General features: G+C 38.3%; 1 protein-coding gene across 4 annotated transcripts in view; it reads left to right on the plus strand.

Annotated features, from left to right (window-relative positions):
• Positions 1-21,750, plus strand: part of ACAD11 (acyl-CoA dehydrogenase family member 11) — an 88,614-nt gene that overhangs the window by 56,944 nt on the left and 9,920 nt on the right. For 3 of the 4 annotated variants that reach the window (XM_067737794.1, XM_067737795.1, XM_067737796.1), the window contains exons 14-17: positions 7,384-7,450; positions 8,078-8,163; positions 11,164-11,235; positions 12,132-12,286. In XM_067737794.1, the coding sequence (XP_067593895.1) occupies positions 7,384-7,450; positions 8,078-8,163; positions 11,164-11,235; positions 12,132-12,286 (380 nt within the window). Of the gene's footprint in view, positions 1-7,383; positions 7,451-8,077; positions 8,164-11,163; positions 11,236-12,131; positions 12,287-14,030; positions 14,204-21,750 lie in introns of all 4 variants that reach the window. The other variant, XR_010943517.1, reaches the window with a different exon arrangement.

A 21,750-nucleotide genomic window follows, 5' to 3' on the forward strand; every position in this document is an offset into this window, starting at 1 on the left:
CAATTTCAGCTACCAATGTGAAGTCACTGAGGGCAAAGTTGCTAAGAGATGAGCATATCAGCCTTCCTCAGCAGACTCTAGCACAATTCTTCCAAAGAGGCATCTCTTCTCCTTACCATGGCTGATCATTACTCTGATCTCTTGCTGCTTGCTGAGGGATACTGCTCTTAAATTTATCCCTGCCCTCTCTAGACTCTCTGGTCTTTTGCCTTCTCTTACCTCTTATTCTTCTTTATCTTATGTATTTTGGGAGCAGGAGGAAGCAAACAAGCAACCTTCCACTAAATTCTTAGAATGGCCTACCCTCCATCCCTCATTGCCTCTCTGACTTATTTCCTTCTCCTCCTCTTTGCTTGCTTATTCTGCCACACCAACCTCCTTGCTGTTTTGAAATGTGCTAGGCACATTCCTTCTTAGGGCTTTTGTACTGGCTCTTCTATCTGCCTGGACTGTGCTTCCTTTCAGTACTTGCAACGCTCACTCCCTCATGTCTTTCCAGTCTTTGTCCAATCACCACCTTCTCACTGAGGCAACCCCTGATTATTCTATTTAAAATACCCTTCACAAACAAAACAAATGAACAAACATAACAAAACAGAAACAGAGTTATAGATACAGAGAACAAACCGATGGTTGCCGACAGGTGGGAGGGGGATGGGGGAGGAAAGAAATAGGTAAGGGAGATTAAGAGATTACAAACTTTTTTTTTTTTTTTCTGTACGCGGGCCTCTCACAGGCTCCGCACGCACTCACGGGCGCAGCCGCTCCGCGGCACGTGGGATCCTCCCAGACCAGGACACGAACCCGTGTACCCTGCATTGGCAGGCGGACTCTCAACCACTGCACCACCAGGGAAGCCCGAGATTACAAACTCTTAAAAAGAGATTACAGGGCTTCCCTGATGGTGCAGTGGCTAAGAATCTGCCTGCCAATGCAGGGAACACGGGTTCAAGCCCTGGTCTGGGATGATCCCACATGCCTCCGAGCAACTAAGCCCACATGCCACAACTACCGAGCCTGAGCTCTAGAGCCGGAGCTCCGCAACAAGAGAAGCCACAGCAATGAGAAGCCTGTGGGCACCGCAACGAAGAGTAGCCCCTGCTTGCCCGAAGACCCAAGGCAGCCAAAAATAAATAAATGTATAAAAACAAATACATCTTTGTTGATATGTATACATTTAATACATTATTCCATAGCATGCATCAAATTTTCAAAAAAAAAAAAGGACTACAAACTTCCAGTTGCAAAATAAATGAGTCATGGGGATGAAATATATAGTGTGAGGTATATAGCCAATAAGTAAGTAATATCTTTGTATGTTGACATATCATAACTAGATTTATCATAGTGGTCAGTTTAAAATGTTTAGAAATATCCAGTCACTGTGTCGTGTAACAGGAACTAACATAGTGTTGTAGGTCAATTGTACTTCAAAAACAAACAAACATTAAAAAAAGAGATCAGATATGTGGTTGCAAGAGGCAGGTGGAAGGGGAAGGGAATTAGATGAAGGTGGTCAAAAAAGGTACAAACTTCCAGTTATAAGATACACAAGTAGTAGGGATGTAATGTACAACATAATAAATAGAATTAACACTGTTGTATGTTATATATGGAAGGTGTTAAGAGAGTAAACCCTAAGAGTTCTCATCACAAGGAAGAAAATATTTTTCTATTTCTTTCATTTTGTATCTGTGTGAGATGATAGATGTTCACCAAACTTATTGTGATAATCATTTCATGATGTATGTAAGTCAAACTTATACAGAGCTGTATGTCAATTATATCTCAATAAAACAGAGGGCAAAAATTAAATAAATAAATTAAACTAAATACCCTTCACCTGCCTATACTCCCAATCAACCTTACCCATAGCACTTTTCATGTGCTAATGTACCATATCATTTATATTGTGTTTGGTGTCTAATGTATCTCACCCTGTATTAGAATATAAGCTTCATCAGATTAGGGACTTTTATATAATTTTTCATATATAAATATATAGAATAGTGCCTGGCACATAGTAGATACTCAATAAATATTTTGAATTAATAAATAATTCTACTTTCCCTTCTGATTATTGTCCCATTTTACTTGCCCTTGATGCTGTAGTTCTTTAATGGCTAATTAAATTTATGAATGAATGAATCAATCAATCAACCAGTCAGTGCTTAAGTAACTTATCTTCCACAGACTTATAAATTTAGCAATGCAGTTGGAATTTTAGATCCAGATCTTTAGCCTTAGACGATTTCTACTTTTTCATACTATCCCTTATGCATGTGTATAATTCCATGATGTCATCTATTATAGAATTTTGATACATATTTATAGATATTTAAAAGTATCTGTCCTTTTCCTTCATTTCCTCCCCCATGTACTTTCAACCACATACTTTCTTGTAAATAGGATTCCCTTCTTGTAAATCAGTTATAAAGCTATAATCTTTACATCTTTTCAATTCGGTCATTATTTTTGCTGACTCAAACACATACCCAGCCCTTGGGGCATAAAGGGTCTCAGGATCAAGCTTCCTCTGGTAGTATATAGTGAGTCACACCTGTGTATGAAACATGGTGAAACTAGCTCACTGACTGACCTTTTCCTGTATTTTCCTCCTCAACAGAACTAGAAGAGGTGTTAATAGGGAATACTTGACAACATTTGAAAGTCAATCATAAAGCTTGGAGGATAGGGAAAGGCATCACTTACCTTAGGCAACTTTTCAAAGTATTTACTTGATGCTTCTTTAGCACCTTTTTTTTTTGCACCTCTCTTCCACTTGCCTTCCACCATAAGTTTATTCCAACTGGCTTCTCACCATAAATTGTCTCTCACCCTTCCTCACCGGTCCTAACAGCAATGTCCCTTGTTCCTATAGAATCTCTCTCTCCACACCCATTTCTCATTTTCTTCTTGTAGTGCCATTTTTCTCAGTATTAGGTGCTTGGGAAGCAATCTGACTAAACTATATTTTACATTTTCACTGAAAATGTCTTCGATATTAAGATACAAATTGAGCATTATTTAATACTCTTATGATTACTCTTTAGTGTCCATACTACGTATTGAATTCATATTGTATATGAGTTTTTTATTTAGCATTTTTGCTTAAGCATTTTCATGTTATTCAAACTCACTATAAATGACATTTTTCGTAGCTAAATAATATTTTATGTGGATTACCATAATTTGACTTACCATTCAACTGCTATAGGACTTTGAATGTTTCCAGCATTTTGCTATTACAAATAATGTTATAGAGAGCATCTTTATAGATATGGTAGGAAACTGCACTTAATCTAATCTTACTGAGGGATGTTGAAGAATGGGACTAACCATGTATAACTATCCCTTTTCTTATTACACTAAAGATAGCATTCTGTAGAATAATCTTAGAGTTCTTTCAATTAAGTGCATTGAAAGCTTCCTTATTCTTTTTAGAAGGGTTCCATTATGTGGACATACCATATAATAGTCTCCTATTGATGGATATTGATTTATGCCCAATTCTTTGCAAGTATAAACAATACTACTACAGTTAATAATCTACATCTGTCAGTTCATTCAGAAACAGCTATACCTGTAGGATAAATCCCAGAAGTTGAATTGGTGGATCAAAGGATAAGCGAATCTGTAATTTTGATGGATATTACCAAATTGTACTACATAGGAATGGTATTACTTTGCACTTTCACCAATAATATATGGAAGTGTCTATTTCCCTAGAACGTTGCCAGTTGAATGTGTTATTCCACTACCATCTTGCTGTCTTAAATGACTTGTAACAGATTCAGTACCCTTCCCCTGCCCTTGCCAGCTATGTGTGAGATATTTTCCCTAAATTGTTTTTTGCTTTAATTTTGTTTCTTACTGTACAATAATTTTATACAGGTAAACCAGTCAATCTTTTTCCTTTGATTTCTTTTTTTTTTTTTTTGGCTGCATGCAGGGATTGAAGCCGGGGCGTTGGCAGTAAGAGCTCAGAGTCCTAACCACTGGACTGCCAGGGAATTCCCACATTTATTTTTGAGGCTCAACATTTCTTTCCCATCCAGAGATTTCATAGATACTAAATTGTTTTTTCTTCTAGTTTTTTTAATGTCTTTTTAAAATAAATTTATTTATTTATTTATTTATTTTTGGTTGCATTGAGTCTTCGTTGCTGTGCACGGGCTTCTCACTGCGGTGGCTTCTCTTTTTATGACACATGGGCTCTAGGCGTGTGGGCTTCAGTAGTTGTGGTGCGTGGGATTCAGTAATTGTAGCTCATGGGCCTTAGAGCACAGGCTCAGTAGTTGTGGCGCACAGGCTTTGTTGCTCCGCAGCATGTGGGATCTTCCCGGACCAGGGTTTGAACCCGTGTACCATGCATTGGCAGGCGGATTCTTAACCACTGCACCAACGGGGAAGCCCTTTAATGTCTTGATTACTTAAATTTTTTTTAAATTTTCAATTCTGATCTATTTGGACCTGATTTTGATCCAACTATATTTTGTAATAGTGACAGCATGTAACATTTATTGAATACTTATTAAATGTAAACCTTCCTAGCAGTAGAGTAAGTGAATTTCAAAGGTTGTTTCCCCTATTAATAATAGCACATATTCCAAAGGCACACATGAGATTGTTTTTTTTTAACTGAATGATAAACTTTTTCTTTTTTTTAACAAGTGGAAATTTCATTTTAAAATGTTACTTAACTCATATTGGTTTTTTATTCGTATTTGTATTAAAACTAAGTATTAATGCTAAGACCAAATGAAGTTTAAGTATTTCACCTTAGAAGTTCAATGTTGGTAGAAGAAGTAACCTTGAGACTTTGTACATAGCTAACTGCACTTCACATTATATTATTGTTTATATCACTTTTTTTTATTGTTACAGACCATATCCATACCCAATAGTCATGTTTTTCTCTACCTGTCATCTTTCCTTGTGTTAGAGAATGATTTTGTTTGATAACCATGTGGTTGTAAGAGCCTGTGAAATTAAAACTCATCAGCAAATATCAGTAAAATGTCCTTTTCAGCCTGACTTAATCCTGGCACTTGAACAGTCTTGAAATACCACAGAGTCTGGATTAAAAACAAAATTATCTTATCTATGCCATCTGTTTTCATTCATGAAGGCCTGTGACACAGCAGATATATTTAGATGTTTTCTGGTCTATTCAGATTTCCTTTAATATATTTAATTTATGACATTTGGTATCCTGTTCATTAACTAAAATAACATGAGAGCAAAAACTCCCTTTAGAAGAAGAACATTTCTGTTGCTGCACCTGCCAAATTATGCTTGTAGCTAAGATGAGATGATATATTCGTGAGAGAGTTTTCCCATTTTCTGAAACATCAAGGTTAAATCAAAATATTTCAAAATTTACAGCTTATATATTCACCCTTACTTCCTCTACTTAATGACCCCAAAAAGGAGAGCCAATTTAGAAGTTTTATCTTTTAAGAATCTGAATTGTTTTCCATATTAGATTGAGCAAAGCAGAATTAAAGAATTATTTGCCTTGTTTCTTGAGTTTCTTCAAAATTTACCTGATATCTGAAATCTGTTGGGCACTTACATAAAGCTGTGACAACAATTTTTTATGATAGAAAGAACAAGACAAGAAATACTATTGGGAAATATTAGAGAGAAATATAGAATTGGAAAAAGATGGCTTTTGGTTAGGGTTTGAGGTAATTGTAGAGAAGATTTTACTTTTGAAGGATTCAGCTTCTGTTTATCTAGAATTAAAATCCATGAAACCTTAAAAGATTTACCCAAAATGTTCTTGATTACCAGGATAGAAAGTAGACAAAGAAAAGATCTGTAATGAAAATGAACCCCAAGTCATACCATTATGTCCTAATCTGATTTTCAGAAGTACACCCACCAAGGAGACACTGTGTTATATGGGGCAAGTGGCCTGACTCTTCAGCCTAAGGGCCTCAAGTCTTCCTACGAGTAAAAGCTCAAAAACCCCAAGTAGAAAAATATCCAGTTGAAAAATTAAAAGTAAGCCTTTCTGGAAAAGACTCTTTTCTCAATAATTTCTAGCTAAGAATCAAAGCATGATTACATATTATTGCAGAGCCAGGACGAATCAAGGGTAAAAAAAATTCCCCCAGCCCAGTGTTTTCAGATAAGAAATTTCAGTTAAGATGCACAGTGTAATTTAAGTATTATCATCTACCATTTGAATCATCCTGATGTTCTGAAATCTTCTTTCAGATTTTATCTTTATATGATTTCACATCTCCTAAAACCACTTTTTATAAGAAGTTATGTGTTTAACTTAATCTGACCCAGTTGCTTGCAGTCTTATAATTAGAACACCAGTTAAATGGTAGTTTCCCTGAGGCACTAGGTGCTTAGACTGGTGAAAATGAAACTTACTTTTTGCAAGAAGGCCCCTTTGGGGAATTGCCATAGACCTTAAACTGTAGTTAAATAAAAGTTTACATTAAAATGAAAATAGCTTTATATTTTCAAATTTTAACCCTTAATAAATCAATGAATGAAAACCTAGGCTTACTGAAGGTGGAATCAGAGCCTCATATATGTGGACAGCTCCAAGTAAACCATCTTCAGCTACTCCATAGCGTAACTAGGGCAAATGATGTAATCTGGGATGGGTACTGAAATCCTCAAATAGACTCACCCTCACCCAGCCCCATGGCTGGGGAAATTAGGTCTTTCTCAGTCACTGGTTGGGGAGTAAATATCATGAGTTTTAGTACTTCTTGTCCATATGTCAGAAAATATGGTATCTAAACAGGAGGAAATATGCTAGAAGAAGTTCACAACCTTTCTAGCATGCTGATGTCTGAAATGGTATGAATGGGAGAGCTGTCATTTTGTCTTAAGGGCTGCAGTTCTTTCACGGCTTCTTTCTTTCTTTCTTTATTTATTTTTATTTTCTTTTTGCGGTACACGGGCCTCTCACTGCTGTGGCCTCTCCCGCCGCGGAGCACAGGCTCCGGATGCGCAGGCCCAGCGGCCACGGCCCACAGGCCCAGCTGCTCCACGGCACGTGGGATCCTCCCAGACCAGGGCATGAACCCGCGCCCCCTGCATCGGCAGATGGACTCTCAACCACTGCGCCACCGGGGAAGTCCCTCATGGCTTCTTTGACTTCTGGTTATTTTCGTGCAGCAGCGCTCATTGAGAAGTCCATTCTTGGCCTTGGCTAGTGATTTTTCTTGGGTGATACACAGTTTTGTACATAGCATTATTTTTTTTAATGAATTAAGGGTTTTCTTCCTGTATGTTTGTTTGTTTGTTTTCCCAGAGGTAAACTTAGAAAGATTAGAACTTTTACGGTGAAATGTCAGGCTAAAAATTTCTTTTTATGATGTATTGTTCTCATTTTCTCTCTGGTTTTAGGAGCTGGGAATCCAAAGTGCAAAATTGCAATTGTTATGGGAAAAAGTAACAATAACTGTGTAACCAGGTAATAAAACAATAGTGATTGAGAAATCTATGAGGAATAAGAGTAGGTCTTTCTCTGTATCCACTTAATTTACTTAAAACGCACCATTTGGGCTCACAAATCATAATAATATAAAATATATTATGACATTAAATGTCACATGTTTGTATTTCACAATTATTTTGCTAAAACATGTATTTAGAAAACGTTTTAGGGAGTGTTACTGTACATTTTTCACTGTGGAATTTCCTGTATTAAAAGTGTTGCTGAATCCTCAAAGCTGTTTGGATCAGATTATAAGATATATAAAATTTTTCAAAACTGTTTGTAAGTTAGACATTTAGATCCAAGGCAATAGTTTTGAAATGTTTAGTGTATTGAACATCAGTTGCCAGTTACCACTTTGAGCAATGAGAAGCCTCAGTTAAATAACTTTCACATATTTTAAAATCATCATTGTTCCAGATCACAGCCTGAATCTGAATGTACTTAATGTATGTTTTTTACACAGTTCCCATTCCAGACATCATTGCTTACATAATTACATGATAACAACAATGAAAAAATGACAGTTGAGACTCTGCCTAACATCTGTTTTATTTTTCCACTTAGCACATTTTTCCTAACATCTGTTTTTCTTTTGACCAGACACAAACAACACAGCATGATTCTTGTTCCCATCAACACACCTGGAGTAGAAGTAATAAGGCCCTTGTCTGTTTTTGGCTACCTGGGTAAGTACTCAGTCAACCTGTCCTTGTATTTGCAAGGAGGAGGACTAGAATATGCAGTAACACTGAAGGGACTAAATAGCATTTTTTTAAAAAATATTTATTTATTTGGCTGCATCAGGTCTTAGTTGTGGCACACAGGATCTTCATTGCGGCATGTGGGATCTTTCGTTGCAGTGGGCAGGCTCTCTAGTTGTGGTGTGCAGGCTCTAGAGAGCGCAGGCCTAGTAGTTGCGGCACGTGGGCTTAGTTGCCCCGTAGCATGTGGGATCTTAGTTCCCTGACCAGGGATCAAACCCATGTCCCCTGCATTGGAAGGTGGATTCTTAACCACTGGACCACCAGGGAAGTCCCCAGATAGCATTTTAATGCACAAGATGGGTTTTTAGAAATTTTTTGACGCTTAATAAAAATACGAGTGGAGTTCAGAATAGAACAAATAAAAAGAGAGGTGGTGCAGCATTCTACCACGTTTTGTTTGTTTTTGGGAAAGGGCAGACTAGTATTCAAGGAATAATGACTCTGTCTGCCAGTCTTCTCTTCATCATCCAGGAGAATAGATTAATGAAATACACCTGGAAAATTAAATCTAGGTAACCCATAGTAACATTCATTTTTGTTTTCAAGTTTAGCTTTCTTAGTCAATCAACCTCAAGAGCTATTAATAAGCAATGGGTTTTGACTGATTTGAATGCAAAACTTTTCCTTCCTTCTGTCCTTGGGTGGAATTTCTAAGAAGCAAGGATACTTTTGCTCAGGCTCACGTTCACTGTTTCCTTGCCAATCAGGTTGCTCACTCAGCAAGTATTTGTTGAGTACTGAGCACCGTTCCAGGTACTTAAAATACATTAGTGAACACAGTAGACCAAGATCTCTGCCCTTGTGGAGCTTACATGCTGGGGGAAGGAGATAGAGAATAAATACAAACATGTAAATAAGAAGTTATATAGCTGTCAGCCAGTGATAAATGTTATGAAAAAGTTTACTGAACTTCAGGTTTTGTGGTGATGCTGGCTTTCTGTTTATTGTTGAAAGTGGCTAATGAAAATACTCAAGTAGTGGATATAAGACTTGCAGTTTTATGGAACATTTGGCATCATCACTTTCTGTAGGCTGCAGCTGGAGAATGCACCCACAGGTTAAGTGTGTTGGCAAACATGAAAAGATGCCCAACAACACTGATTATTAGAGAAAAGCAAATCAAAACTACAATGAGGTATCACCTCACACTTGTCAGAATGGCCACCATCAAAATATCTACAAACAGTAAATGCTGGAGAGGGTGTGGAGCAAAGGGAACCCCTCCTGCACTGTCGGTGGGAATGTAAATTGATAGAGCCACTATGGAGAACAGTATGGAGGTTGCTTAAAAAACTAAAACTACAACTACCATATGACACAGCAATCCCACTCCTGGGCATATACTCTGAGAAAACCATAATTCAAAAAGACACATGCGCCCCAGTGTTCATTGCAGCACTATTTACAATAGCCAGGACATGGAAGCAACCTAAATTTCCATCAACAGATGAATGGATAAAAAAGATGTGGTACATATATACAATGGAATATTACTCAGTCATAAAAAGGAATGAAATTGGGTCATTTGTAGAGATGTGGATGGACCTAGAGAGTGTCATACAGAGTGAAGTAAGTCAGAAAAACAAATATTGTATATTAATGCATATATGTGGAATCTAGAAAAATGGTATAGATGATCTTATTTGCAAAGCAGAAATGGAGACACAGACATAGAGAACAAATGTATGGATACCAAGGGAGGGGGGAGGAGGGAGGGGGGAGGAATTGGGAGATTGGGATTGACACATATACACTATTGATACTATGTATAAAATAGACAACTAATGAGAACATATTGTATAGCCCAGGGAACTCTGCTTAATGCACGTGATAACCTAAGTGGCAAGGAAATCCAAAAAAGAGGGGATATGTGTAGCTGATTAATTTTGCTGTACAGTAGAAACTAATACAACATTGTAAAGCAATTATACTCCAATACAAATTAACTAAAAAAAAAAAAAGGATTGAATTATAAAGAAAAGAAAAGTGTTGGCAAGATGGGGATAACCAAGCTCACTGTGCATGGGAAGTCACTGGGTTGCAGAGCAACAGCCTGAAAGACCACCAAAATGAGTTTATAATGTTGGTTGGCTACGGATACCCTCCATTGTAGAGCCTATGTTTGAAATTTCAGTATGACAATTTCACCAGCACCTCTCCAACTCCCTGTGCCAAGGCCAAAGGAAACAGTGTGGACATAATTGATTATTAATATCTATTCTGACTGGGAAAGGGTGTGGAGTTAGCATGAGATTATCTGAAGAATTTGGCAGGGAGGAGGGGTGATATAAAGACAAAATGTGAATGTGTTCCCAATCTCAGTCACATGCCAGCATTTTCAAGAGGCAAACACACAGTGAACAAGCCTAGACTGGGAGCAAACATACCTGAAGGCCCAGCCTCAGCTTTGTCTCTAATGCTGAACCTGCTCTGTCCCTTCAAGCAGGTTCTTCACATCATCAGGCATTGGTTTCCACAATGGTCAAATCAGAAATTTAAATTACTTTATTCACTTTCAATTTTTGAACCATTGGAACTTTTTTTTTCCGAGCAGAATTTTCTTTGGAAGCCCATATATAAAAAATTTCAAAGAAGAAGCAATAATAAAACAATAATAAAATAGTCTGATTGGAGCTGTGGAGCCGTCTTCCTTTTTCATAGCTCTACAACTTCAGAGAATGAGTTCAGAAACCTCTTGATGAAATGATATCTAAAATCTCTTAAAATTTCTAAAACAGTTGATAAGTTTTCTGGCCTACACAGTGCTGGGGGTTCAGGGCTCTGGTCTACCTAGGAATGTATGACATTATGGCCTTTAAATTCCACTATCTTTGAGTAATTATATTTCAATAGATTAATTATCTGTGACTGTTTTATGGTCAATTCATTTTGCTTTTGAAAATTTTATTCTCTATTTTATAGACAATTTCCATGGAGGACATTTTGAGATCCATTTTAATCAAGTGCGAGTTCCTGCCACCAATCTAATACTAGGTGAGATAAGTTTGGAAAAATGATTCTCTATTATTTTGTTTTAAAATATTTTCAGGTCTAAATCTGGAAAAGATACGAAGTATACCATAATTTAGATACTTTCGCCTCTTATTTACTCCATTTATAAAGGAAAATTTTTTCCTTTGGTGGATTTTCTTCATGGAATAATAAGGTTTTATTTAAGTATTTGATGTGGTGTCACATCAGTTGAAAACACAGCTAAATACAAAAATTATACAATTCAGAGCAACACACTTTTTCCTAAAACGTGATCTTCAAGCCTCTACTTGTTTTACTAAAACCTCAGTACTTTCTGAATTCAAGTCATATACACATTAGAAGCATAAATAACTTTGAATACTGTATGCCTAGAATGGCTCCATCCTCTTGCTTGTTGGAATCCTACTCAACCTTCAGGGAACACCTCTGATGCCACCTCTTTCAGGAAGGTTCTTGTATTCCTCATCTCATCCACTCAACAAGCCCCTGATCCTGCCAGGCCCTAAGGTTACCATGATGAAGAGACAGCATCTCCCTCCTTTGCCTTTCTTGTCCCTCTCCATATCCCTTATCCCTAGCATCCTTGCCCCTCTTCTAGGTTCTAAACTCGGGTCTGTGTCTTATCTACATTTGTAACCATTGCAGCACTAACAAAACAACTTATGCAGAGTAGGTACTCAAAAGACAGTTCTTAAATTTGATCCAAGTTTTTCATGATGGTGGTTTAAAATACATAGAAATCAAAGTTCCATAAAGGTATAGTGAACCTTATTACAGAACTGACTTTTTTCCTACTGGAATGCCATTTTTATTGAGGGCATCTCATTAGTTTCTCAGGATTTGTGTAAATAACAAAAGAAATAGGCTGTGGTCATGTTATCCTTTCTTTCTCACAGGTGAAGGTAGGGGATTTGAAATTGCCCAAGGCCGCCTTGGACCTGGCAGAATCCACCACTGTATGAGAACAATAGGTTTGGCTGAACGTGCTTTGCAGATCATGTGTGAACGGGCAAAACAAAGGGTGGCCTTTAAGAAGAAACTGTATTCACATGTAAGGATAATTACTTATTTGAATTTATTGTAGCCCAATGTACTACACTAACCTTGAACCAAAACAGCATTACTTGGTCAGCAAGAGATTTCCTCTGCATAAACAAGGAGAAAATATGTTTTCCACAAAACATATTTATGTCTGAATTTAAATACAGTCTGACCAGAGGTAGTTATCTTTGTGAACGATTAAATAACTCTTTAAGTGCTTCAACACCTCAGCACACAGAGTGTGGACAATTCCTTCAACTTTCCCAGACTCTCGTTCTCTAGAGAACCTCGTACAGTAGCCTTCTGTACTAGTGTCTAGCCCTCTGTACTAGCCCTCTGTACATGTCCACTACTACTAGCCCTCCAGTAGTAGTGGACATGGGAGGGCTGTTGTAAGGAGGAAGGAAGCCTTGTCCTTTGGCTTTCTGGAAGGAATTAGGACAGATAAGTGGAGAGATATAGGAAAATAGCCTAAAACTCAGTGAAATAAGAGAGAGATAAAAATGGAATGGACTGCTTTAAAAAGAACTGAGATTCCTGTCAATGGAGAAATGCAAGTAGAAATGGGATCAGCATTTGGTGGGATGTTCATGATATTTTGAATTCTCGTCTCTAAATTATGTACTACTGAGTCTGTTGTTTACAAAGTACAGTAAACAATATAGTTACATCTGGGCACTACAATCCAAATTAGACAATATTTATCAAGAGAAAAAGAGACGGTACTTCCCTGGTAGCGCAGTGGTTAAGAATCTGCATGCCAATGCAGGGGACACAAATTCGAACCCTGGTCCGGGAAGATCCCACATGCCATGGAGCAACTAAGCCCGTGTGCCACAACTACTGAGCCTGCGTTCTAGAGCCCACAAGCCACAGCTACTGAGCCTGTGAGCCACAACTACTGAAGCCCACGCACCTAGAGCCTGTGCTCTAAAACAAGAAAAGCCACTGCAATGAGAAGCCTGTGCGCTACAATGAAGAGTAGCCCCCACTCGCTGCAACTAGAGAAAAATCCGCACACAGCAACGAAGACCCAATGCAACTAAAAATAAATAATTGAATAAATTTATTTTTTTAAAAAAAGAGGAAAAGACGCTATCATTTCAGACTTCCTTCCTTATAAGAAATGTTGAAGGGAGCTTTTAAGCTGAAATAGAAAACTTTTTAAGAGAAATGAGATATCCAAATCATCTCCCCAAAAGCCCTTGTAAATTTTAAGGAGGCAAGAAAAATTATTATTAAATATTTAATACTTATGATTGCTAGCATGTAGTGTTAGGTCAAACTTGTAGTAATAAAATTGTGTTCTAGAGAACCTTGCTAGTCATGTTTGCCGGACATGTGTATTTTAGTACATTTTATAAGATTGTCACAAATGTACTTTACAACCCCTTGTAAGGTACATTTGTGACAATCATAAAAATTTTGCAGTATATTTTTTACCTTGAATTCCTATAGGCCATGTTTGCTTTTTTATGAAATATTATTCAGCATATCTATGATTTAGTTGTAACATTGTTCTTATGGAAAAATAACAGCCTGCTTTATGGCACATACCTAGGAATAATTTGTGGAAGAACCCCTTTAGTTAACTTTGAGAGCAAGTGTTCAGCTGTTAGATGGGCACTATTGGAAGAGGTAAGAAGATGTGAATGTTTGAGGCCATGGACACAACTCCACAATGCTGCTGGAGTAGGAGCTAAAGAGTTGCTCATGGCATCAACTGTCACTTCTTACACTTTTCTCTTTTCAAGATTGCCTGGGAGGAGCTTCAAGACGGCAGAAGAGTAAGACATGGAGGTCACCTTCCTCCCCACAGATATATCAGAAATACATCTACATGTGGAACAACTTCTACAGAACACCTACTAATGCTGGCAGAAGACCTCAGACCTCCCAAAAGGCCAAAAACTCCCCACGTACCTGGGTAGGGCAAAAGAAAAAAGAAAAAACAGAGACAAAAGAATAGGGACAGGACCTGCACCAGTGGGAGGGAGCTGTGAAGGAGGAAAGGTTTCCACACACTAGCAAGCCCCTTCGCGGGTGGAGACTGCAGGTGTCAGAAGAGGAATCTTCGGAGCCACAGAGGAGAGTGCAGCCACAGGGGTGCAGAGGGCAAAGCGGAGAGATTCCCACACGGAGGATCGGTGCCGATCAGCACTCACCAGCCCGAGAGGTTTGACTGCTCACACGCCAGGGCGGGCAGGGCTGGGAGCTGAGGCTCGGGCTTCGGAGGTCAGATCCCAGGGAGAGGACTGGGGTTCGCTGCGTGAACACAGCCTGAAGGGGCTAGTGCACCACAGCTAGCCAGGAGGGAGTCCAGGAAAAAGTCTGGAGCTGCCGAAGAGGCAAGAGACATTTTCTTGCCTCTTTGTTTCACGGTGCACGAGGAGAGGGGATTAAGACCACCGACTAAATGAGCTCCAGAAACAGGTGCATCAGCACAGACACCAGGGATGGGCATGAGATGCTAAGGCTGCTGCTGCCACCACCAAGAAGCCTGTGAGCAAGCACAGGTCACTATCCACACCTCCCCTCCCGGGAGCCTGTGCAGCCCGCCACTGCCAGGGTCCCGTAATCCAGGGACAACTTCCCAGGAGAACACATGGCGCACCTCAGGCTGTTGCAACGTCACACCAGCCTCTGCCGCCGCAGGCTCACCCCGTGTTCCGTACCCCTCCCTCCCCCCGGCCTGCGTGAGCCAGAGCCCCCTAATCAGCTGCCCCTTTAACCCCATCCTGTCTAAGCAAAGAACAGATGCCCTCAGGTGACCTACATGCAGAGGCGGGGCAAAATCCAAAGGTGAACCCCAGGAGCTGTGCGAACAAAGAAGAGAAAGGGAAATCTCTCCCAGCAGCCTCAGGAGCAGCGGATTAAATCTCCACAATCAACTTGATGTACCCTGCATCTCTGGAATTCCTGAATAGACAATGAATCATCCCAAAATTGAGGTGGTGGACTTTGGGAGCAATGATATATATTTTTTTTTTTCCCCTTTTCTCTTTTTGGGAGTGTGTATGTATATGTTTCTGTGTGTGATTTTGTCTGTATAAATTTGCTTTTACCATTTGTCCTAGGGTTCTATCTGTCCGGGTTTTGGTTTTTTTTTTTTTTTTTCACTATAGTTTTTAGTGCTTGTTATCATTGGTGGCTCTGTTTTTAGGTTTGGTTGCTCTCTTCTTTCTTTCTTTTTTTTTTATTACTTAAATTTTTTTTATTTTCAATAATTATTTTTTATTTTATTATTTTATTTATTTATTTTCCTTTTTTCTCCCTTTTACTCTGAGCCATGTGGATGACAGGATCTTGCTGCTCCAACCGGGTGTCAGACCTGTGCCTCTGAGGTGGGAGAGCCGAATTCAGGACATTGGTCCACTAGAGACCTCCCAGCTCCATGTAATATCAAATGGTGAAAATCTCCCAGAGATCTCCATCTCAGCGCCAAGACCCGACTCCACTCAACAACCAGCAAGCTACAGTGTTGGACACCCTATGCCAAACAACTAGCAAGACAGGAACAAAACCCTACCAATTAGCAGAGAGGCTGCCTAAAATCATGATAAGGTCACAGACACCACAAAACACACCACCAGAGGCAGACCTGCCCACCAGAAAGACAAGATCCACCCTCATCCACCAGAACACAGCCAGTAGTCCCCTCCAACAGGAGCCTGACACAACCCACTGAACCAACCTTGGCCACTGGGGGCAGACAGCAAAAGCAACAGGAACTACGAACCTGCAGCCTGTGAAAAGGACACCCCCAAACCCAGTAAGTTAAGCAAAATGAGAAGACAGAGAAATACATAGCAGATTAAGGAGCAAGGTAAAAACCCACCAGACCAAACAAATGAAGAGGAAATAGGCAGTCTACCTGAAAAACAATTCAGAATAATGATAGTAAAGATGATCCAAAATCTTGGAAATGGAATGGAGAAAATACAAGAAACATTTAACAAGGATCTAGAAGAACCTAAGAGCAAACAATGATGAACAACACAATAAATGAAATTTAAAATTCTCTAGAAGGACTCAATAGCAGAATAACTGAGGCAAAAGAATGGATAAGTGACCTGGAAGATAATATAATGGAAATAACTACTGCAGAGCCAAATAAAGAAAAAAGAATGAAAAGAATTGAGGTCAGTCTCAGAGACCTCTGGGACAACATTAAACGCACCAACATTTGAATTATAGGGGTCCCAGAAGGAGAAGAGAAAAAGAAAGGGACTGAGAAAATATTTGAAGAGATTATAGTTGAAAATTCCCTAATATGGGAAAGGAAATAGTTAATCAAGTCCAGGAAGCACAGAGAGTCCCATACAGGATAAATCCAAGGAGAAATACACCAAGACACATATTAATCAAACTGTCAAAAATTAAATACAAAGAAAGCATAATAAAAGCAGCAAGGGAAAAACAACAAATAACATACAATGGAATCCCCATAAGGTTAACAGCTGATACTTCAGCAGAAACTCTGCAAGCCAGAAGGGAGTGGCAGTACATATTTAAAGTGATAAAAGGGAAAAACCTACAACCAAGATTACTCTACCCAGCAAGGATCTCATTCAGATTCAAAGGAGAACCTTTACTGACAAGCAAAAGCTAACATAACTCAGCACCACCAAACCAGCTTTATAACAAATGCTACAGGAACTTCTCTAGGCAGGAAACTCAAGAGAAGGAAAAGACCTACAATAACAAACCCAAAACAATTAAGAAAATGGGAATAGGAACATATATATCAATAATTACCTTAAATGTAAATGGATTAAATGCTCCAACCAAAAGCCCTACACTGGCTGAAAGGATACAAAAACAAAACCCTTATATATGCTGTCTACAAGAGACCCACTTCAGATCTAGGGACACATACAGACTGAAAGTGAGGGGATGGAAAAAGGTATTCCATGCAAATGAAAATCAACAGAAAGCTGGAGTAGCAATCCTCATATCAGACAAAATAGACTTTAAAATAAAGACTATTACAAGAGACAAAGAAGGACACTACATAATGATCAAGAGATCAATCCAAGAAGAAGATATAACAATTGTAAATATTTATGCACCCAACATAGGAGCACCTCAATACATAAGGCAAATACTAACAGCCATAAAAGAGGAAATCGACAGTAACACAATCATAGTAGGGGACTTTAACACCCCACTTTCACCAATGGACAGATCATCCAAGATTAAAATAAATAAGGAAACACAAGCTTTAAATGATACATTAAACAAGATGCACTTAATTGATATTTATAGGACATTCCATCCAAAAACAACAGAACACACTTTCTTCTCAGCTTCTCATGGAATTTTCTCCAGGATGGATCATATTTGGGTCACAAATCAAGCCTCAGGTAATTTAAGAAAATTGAAATCATATCAAGTATCTTTTCCTACTACAACATTATGAGACTAGATATCAATTACAGGAAAAAAGCTGTAAAAAATACAACACATGGAGGCTAAACAATACACTACTTAATAACCAAGAGATCACTGAAAAAATCAGACAGGAAATCAAAAAATACCTAGAAACAAATGAAAATGAAAACAGATGACCCAAAACCTATGCGATGCAGCAAAAGCAGTTCTAAGAGGGAAGTTTATAGCAATACAATCCTATCTTCAAAAACAAGAAAAACCTCAAATAAACAACCTAACCTTACACCTAAAGCAATTAGAGAAAGAAGAACAAAAAAACCCCAAAGTTAGCAGAAGGAAAGAAATCATAAATATCAGATCAGAAATAAATGAAGGAAACAATAGCAAAGATCAATAAAACTCAAAGCTGGTTCTTTGAGAAGATATATAAAATTGATAAACCATTAGCCAGACTCATCAAGAAAAAGAGAGAGAGGACTCAAATCAATAAAATTAGAAATGAAAAAGGAGAAGTAACTGCTGACACTGCAGAGATACAAAGGATCATAAGCAATTACTACAATCAACTCTATGCCAAAAAATGGACAACCTGGAAGAAATGGACAAATTCTTAGAAAAGCACAACCTTCTGAGATTGAACCAGGAAGAAATAGAAAATATAAATAGAAAAATCACAAGCACTGAAATTTAAACTGTGATTAAAAGTCTTCCAACAAACAAAAACCCAGGATCAGATGGCTTCACAGGCGAATTCTATCAAACATTTAGAGAAGAGCTAACACCTTTCTTTCTCAAACTCTTCCAAACTATAGCAGAGGGATGAACACTCCCAAACTCATTCTATGAGGCCACCATCACCCTGATACCAAAACCAGACAGATGTCACAAAGAAAGAAAACTACAGGCCAATATCACTGATGAACATAGATGCAAAAACCCTCAACCAAAATACTAGCAAACAGACTTCAACAGCACATTAAAAGGATCATACACCATGATCAAGTGGGGTTTATCCCAGGAATGCAAGGATTCTTCAATATATGCAAATCATTCAATGTGATACACCATATTAACAAATTGAAGAAGAAAAACCATATGATAATCTCAATAGATGCAGAAAAAGCTTTTGAAAAAATTCAACACCCATTTATGATAAAAACCCTCCAGGAAGTAGGCATAGAGACAACTTACCTCAGCATAATAAAGGCCATATATAACAAACCCACAACCGACATCATCCTCAATGGTGAAAAACTGAAACCGTTTACACTAAGATCAGGAACAAGACAAGGTTGCCCACCCTCACCACTATTATTCAACATTGTTTTGGAAGTTTTAGCCACAGCAATCAGAGAAGAAAAGGAAATAGAAGGAATCCAAATCGTAAAAGAAGTAAAGCTGTCACTGTTTGCAGATGACATGATGCTATACATAGAGAATCCTAAAGATGTTACCAGAAAATTACTAGAGCTAATCAATGAATCTGGTAAAGTAGCGGGATACAAAATGAATGCACGGAAATCTCTTGCATTCCTATACACTAATGATGAAAAAATCTGAAAGTGAAATTAAGGAAACACTTCCATTTACCATTGCAACAAAAAGAATAAAATACCTAGGAATAGGGCTTCCCTGGTTGCGCAGTGGTTGAGAATCCACCTGCCGATGCAGGGGACACAGGTTTGTGCCCCGGTCCAGGAAGATCCCACATGCTGCGGAGCAGCTAGGCCCATGAGCCATGGCCACTGAGCCTGCGCGTCCGGAGCCTGTGCTCCACAACGGGAGAGGCCACAACAGTGAGAGGCCCATGTACCTAAAAAAAACAAAAAACCTAGGAATAAACCTACCTAGGAGACAAAAGAGCTGTATGCAGAAAAATATAAGACACTGATGAAAGAAATTAAAGATGATACAAATAGATGGAGAGATATACCATGTTCTTGGATTGGAAGAATCAGCATTGTGAAAATGACTATACTACCCAAAGCAATCTACAGATTCAATGCAATCCCTATCAAACAGGCATTTTTCACAGAACTAGAACAAAAAATTTCACAATTTGTATGGAAACACAAAGGACCCTGAATAGCCAAAGCAATCTTGAGTAAGAAAAACAGAGCTGGAGGAATCAGGCTCCCTGACTTCAGATTATACTACAAAGCTACAGTAATCAAGACAGTATGGTCTGGCACAAAAACAGAAACATAGATCAATGGAACAGGATAGAAAGCCCAGAGATAAACCCATGCACATATGGTCACCTTATTTTTGATAAATGAAGCAAGATTATTCAATGGAGAAAAGACAGCCTCTTCAATAAGTGGTGCTGGGAAAACTGGACAGCTACATGTAAAAGAATGAAATTAGGACACTCCTTAACACCACACACAAAGATAAACTCAAAATGGATTAAAGACCTAAATATAAGGCCAGACACTATAAAACTCTTAGAGGAAAACATAGGCAGAACACTCTATGACATAAATCACAGCAAGATCCTTTCTGACCCACCTCCTAGAAAAATGGAAATAAAAACAAAACTAAACAAATGGTACTTAATGAAACTTAAAAGCTTTTGCACAGCAAAGGAAATCGTAAGATGAAAAGACAACCCTCGGAATGGGAGAAAATATTTGGAAATGAAGCAACTGACAAAGGATTAACCTCCAATTTTAGAAGCAGCTCGTGCAACTCAGTATGAAAAAAACAACCCCATCCAAAAATTGGCAGAAGACCTAAATAGACATTTCTCCAAAGAAGACATACAGATGGCCAAGAAGCACATTAAAAGCTGCTCAACATCACTAATTATTAGAGAAATGCAAATCAAAACTACAGTGAGGTATCACCTCACACCAGTTAGAATGAGCGTCATCAGAAAATCTAGAAACAGCAAATGCTGGAGAGGGTGTGGAGAAAAGGGAACCCTCTGGCCCTGTTGGTGGGAATGTAAATTGATGCAGCCACTATGGAGAACAGTATGGAGGTTCCTCAAAGAACTAAAAATAGAATTATCATATGATCCAGCATTCCCACTACTGGGCATATACCCAGAGGAAACCATAATTCGAAAAGACAGATGCATCCCAATGTTCGTTGCAGTACTGTTTACAGTAGGCAGGTAATGGAAACAACCTAAATGCCCATCGACAGACAAATGGATAAAGAAGATGTGGTACATATATACAATGGAATATTACTCAGCCATAAAAAGGAATGAAATTGGGTCATTTGTTGAGACGTGAATGGATCTAGAGACTGTCACACAGAGTGAAGTAAGTCAGAAAGAGAAAAACAAATATCATGTATTAACACACATATGTGGAACCTAGAAAAATGGTACAGATGAACTGGTTTTCAGGGCAGAAATTGAGACACAGACGTACAGAACAAATGTATGGACATGAAGGCGGAAAGTGGCAGGGTTTGGGGGTGGAGGGGTGATGAATTTGGTGATTGGGATTGACATGTATACACTGATATGTATAAAATGGATGACTAATAAGAACCTGCTGTATAAAAAAATAAGTAAAATTCAAAAAAAAATAATACAGAGAGAAACCTTGTACCTTTGACCCAGTTTCCCCCAGTTGCAACATCTTATCAAACTATAATACATTATCAGAACCAAGATATTGTCATCAATATAGTCAAGATACAGAACATTTCCATTACCACAGAGAGCCCTCATGTTGTCATTTTATAGCTGCACCCATTTCACTCTCACCCCTCCTTCCTCCTTAACTCCTGGCAACCACTAATCTGTTCTTCATCTTTATAATTTTGTCATTTCAGAAAAGAAATTATGCAGTATTTAAACTTTTGGGGTTGTTTTCTTTCATTCAGCATAATTCTTTGGAGATTTATCCAGGTTATATGTATTAGTAGCTGGCTTCTTTTTATTGCTGAGTAGTATTCCTTGGTGTGGATTATCACAGTTTAACTATTCACCTGTTGAGGGATATTTGGGTTTTTTTCAGTTTTGAGCTGTTACAAATAAAGCTGCTATAAACATTCAAGTATAGGTTTTAGCATAAACTTAAGTCTTTATTTCTCTGGTATAAATGCCTAAAAATGCAG

Source organism: Pseudorca crassidens, chromosome 5 (genome assembly GCF_039906515.1).
Source record: "Pseudorca crassidens isolate mPseCra1 chromosome 5, mPseCra1.hap1, whole genome shotgun sequence".
NCBI lineage: Eukaryota > Metazoa > Chordata > Mammalia > Artiodactyla > Delphinidae > Pseudorca > Pseudorca crassidens.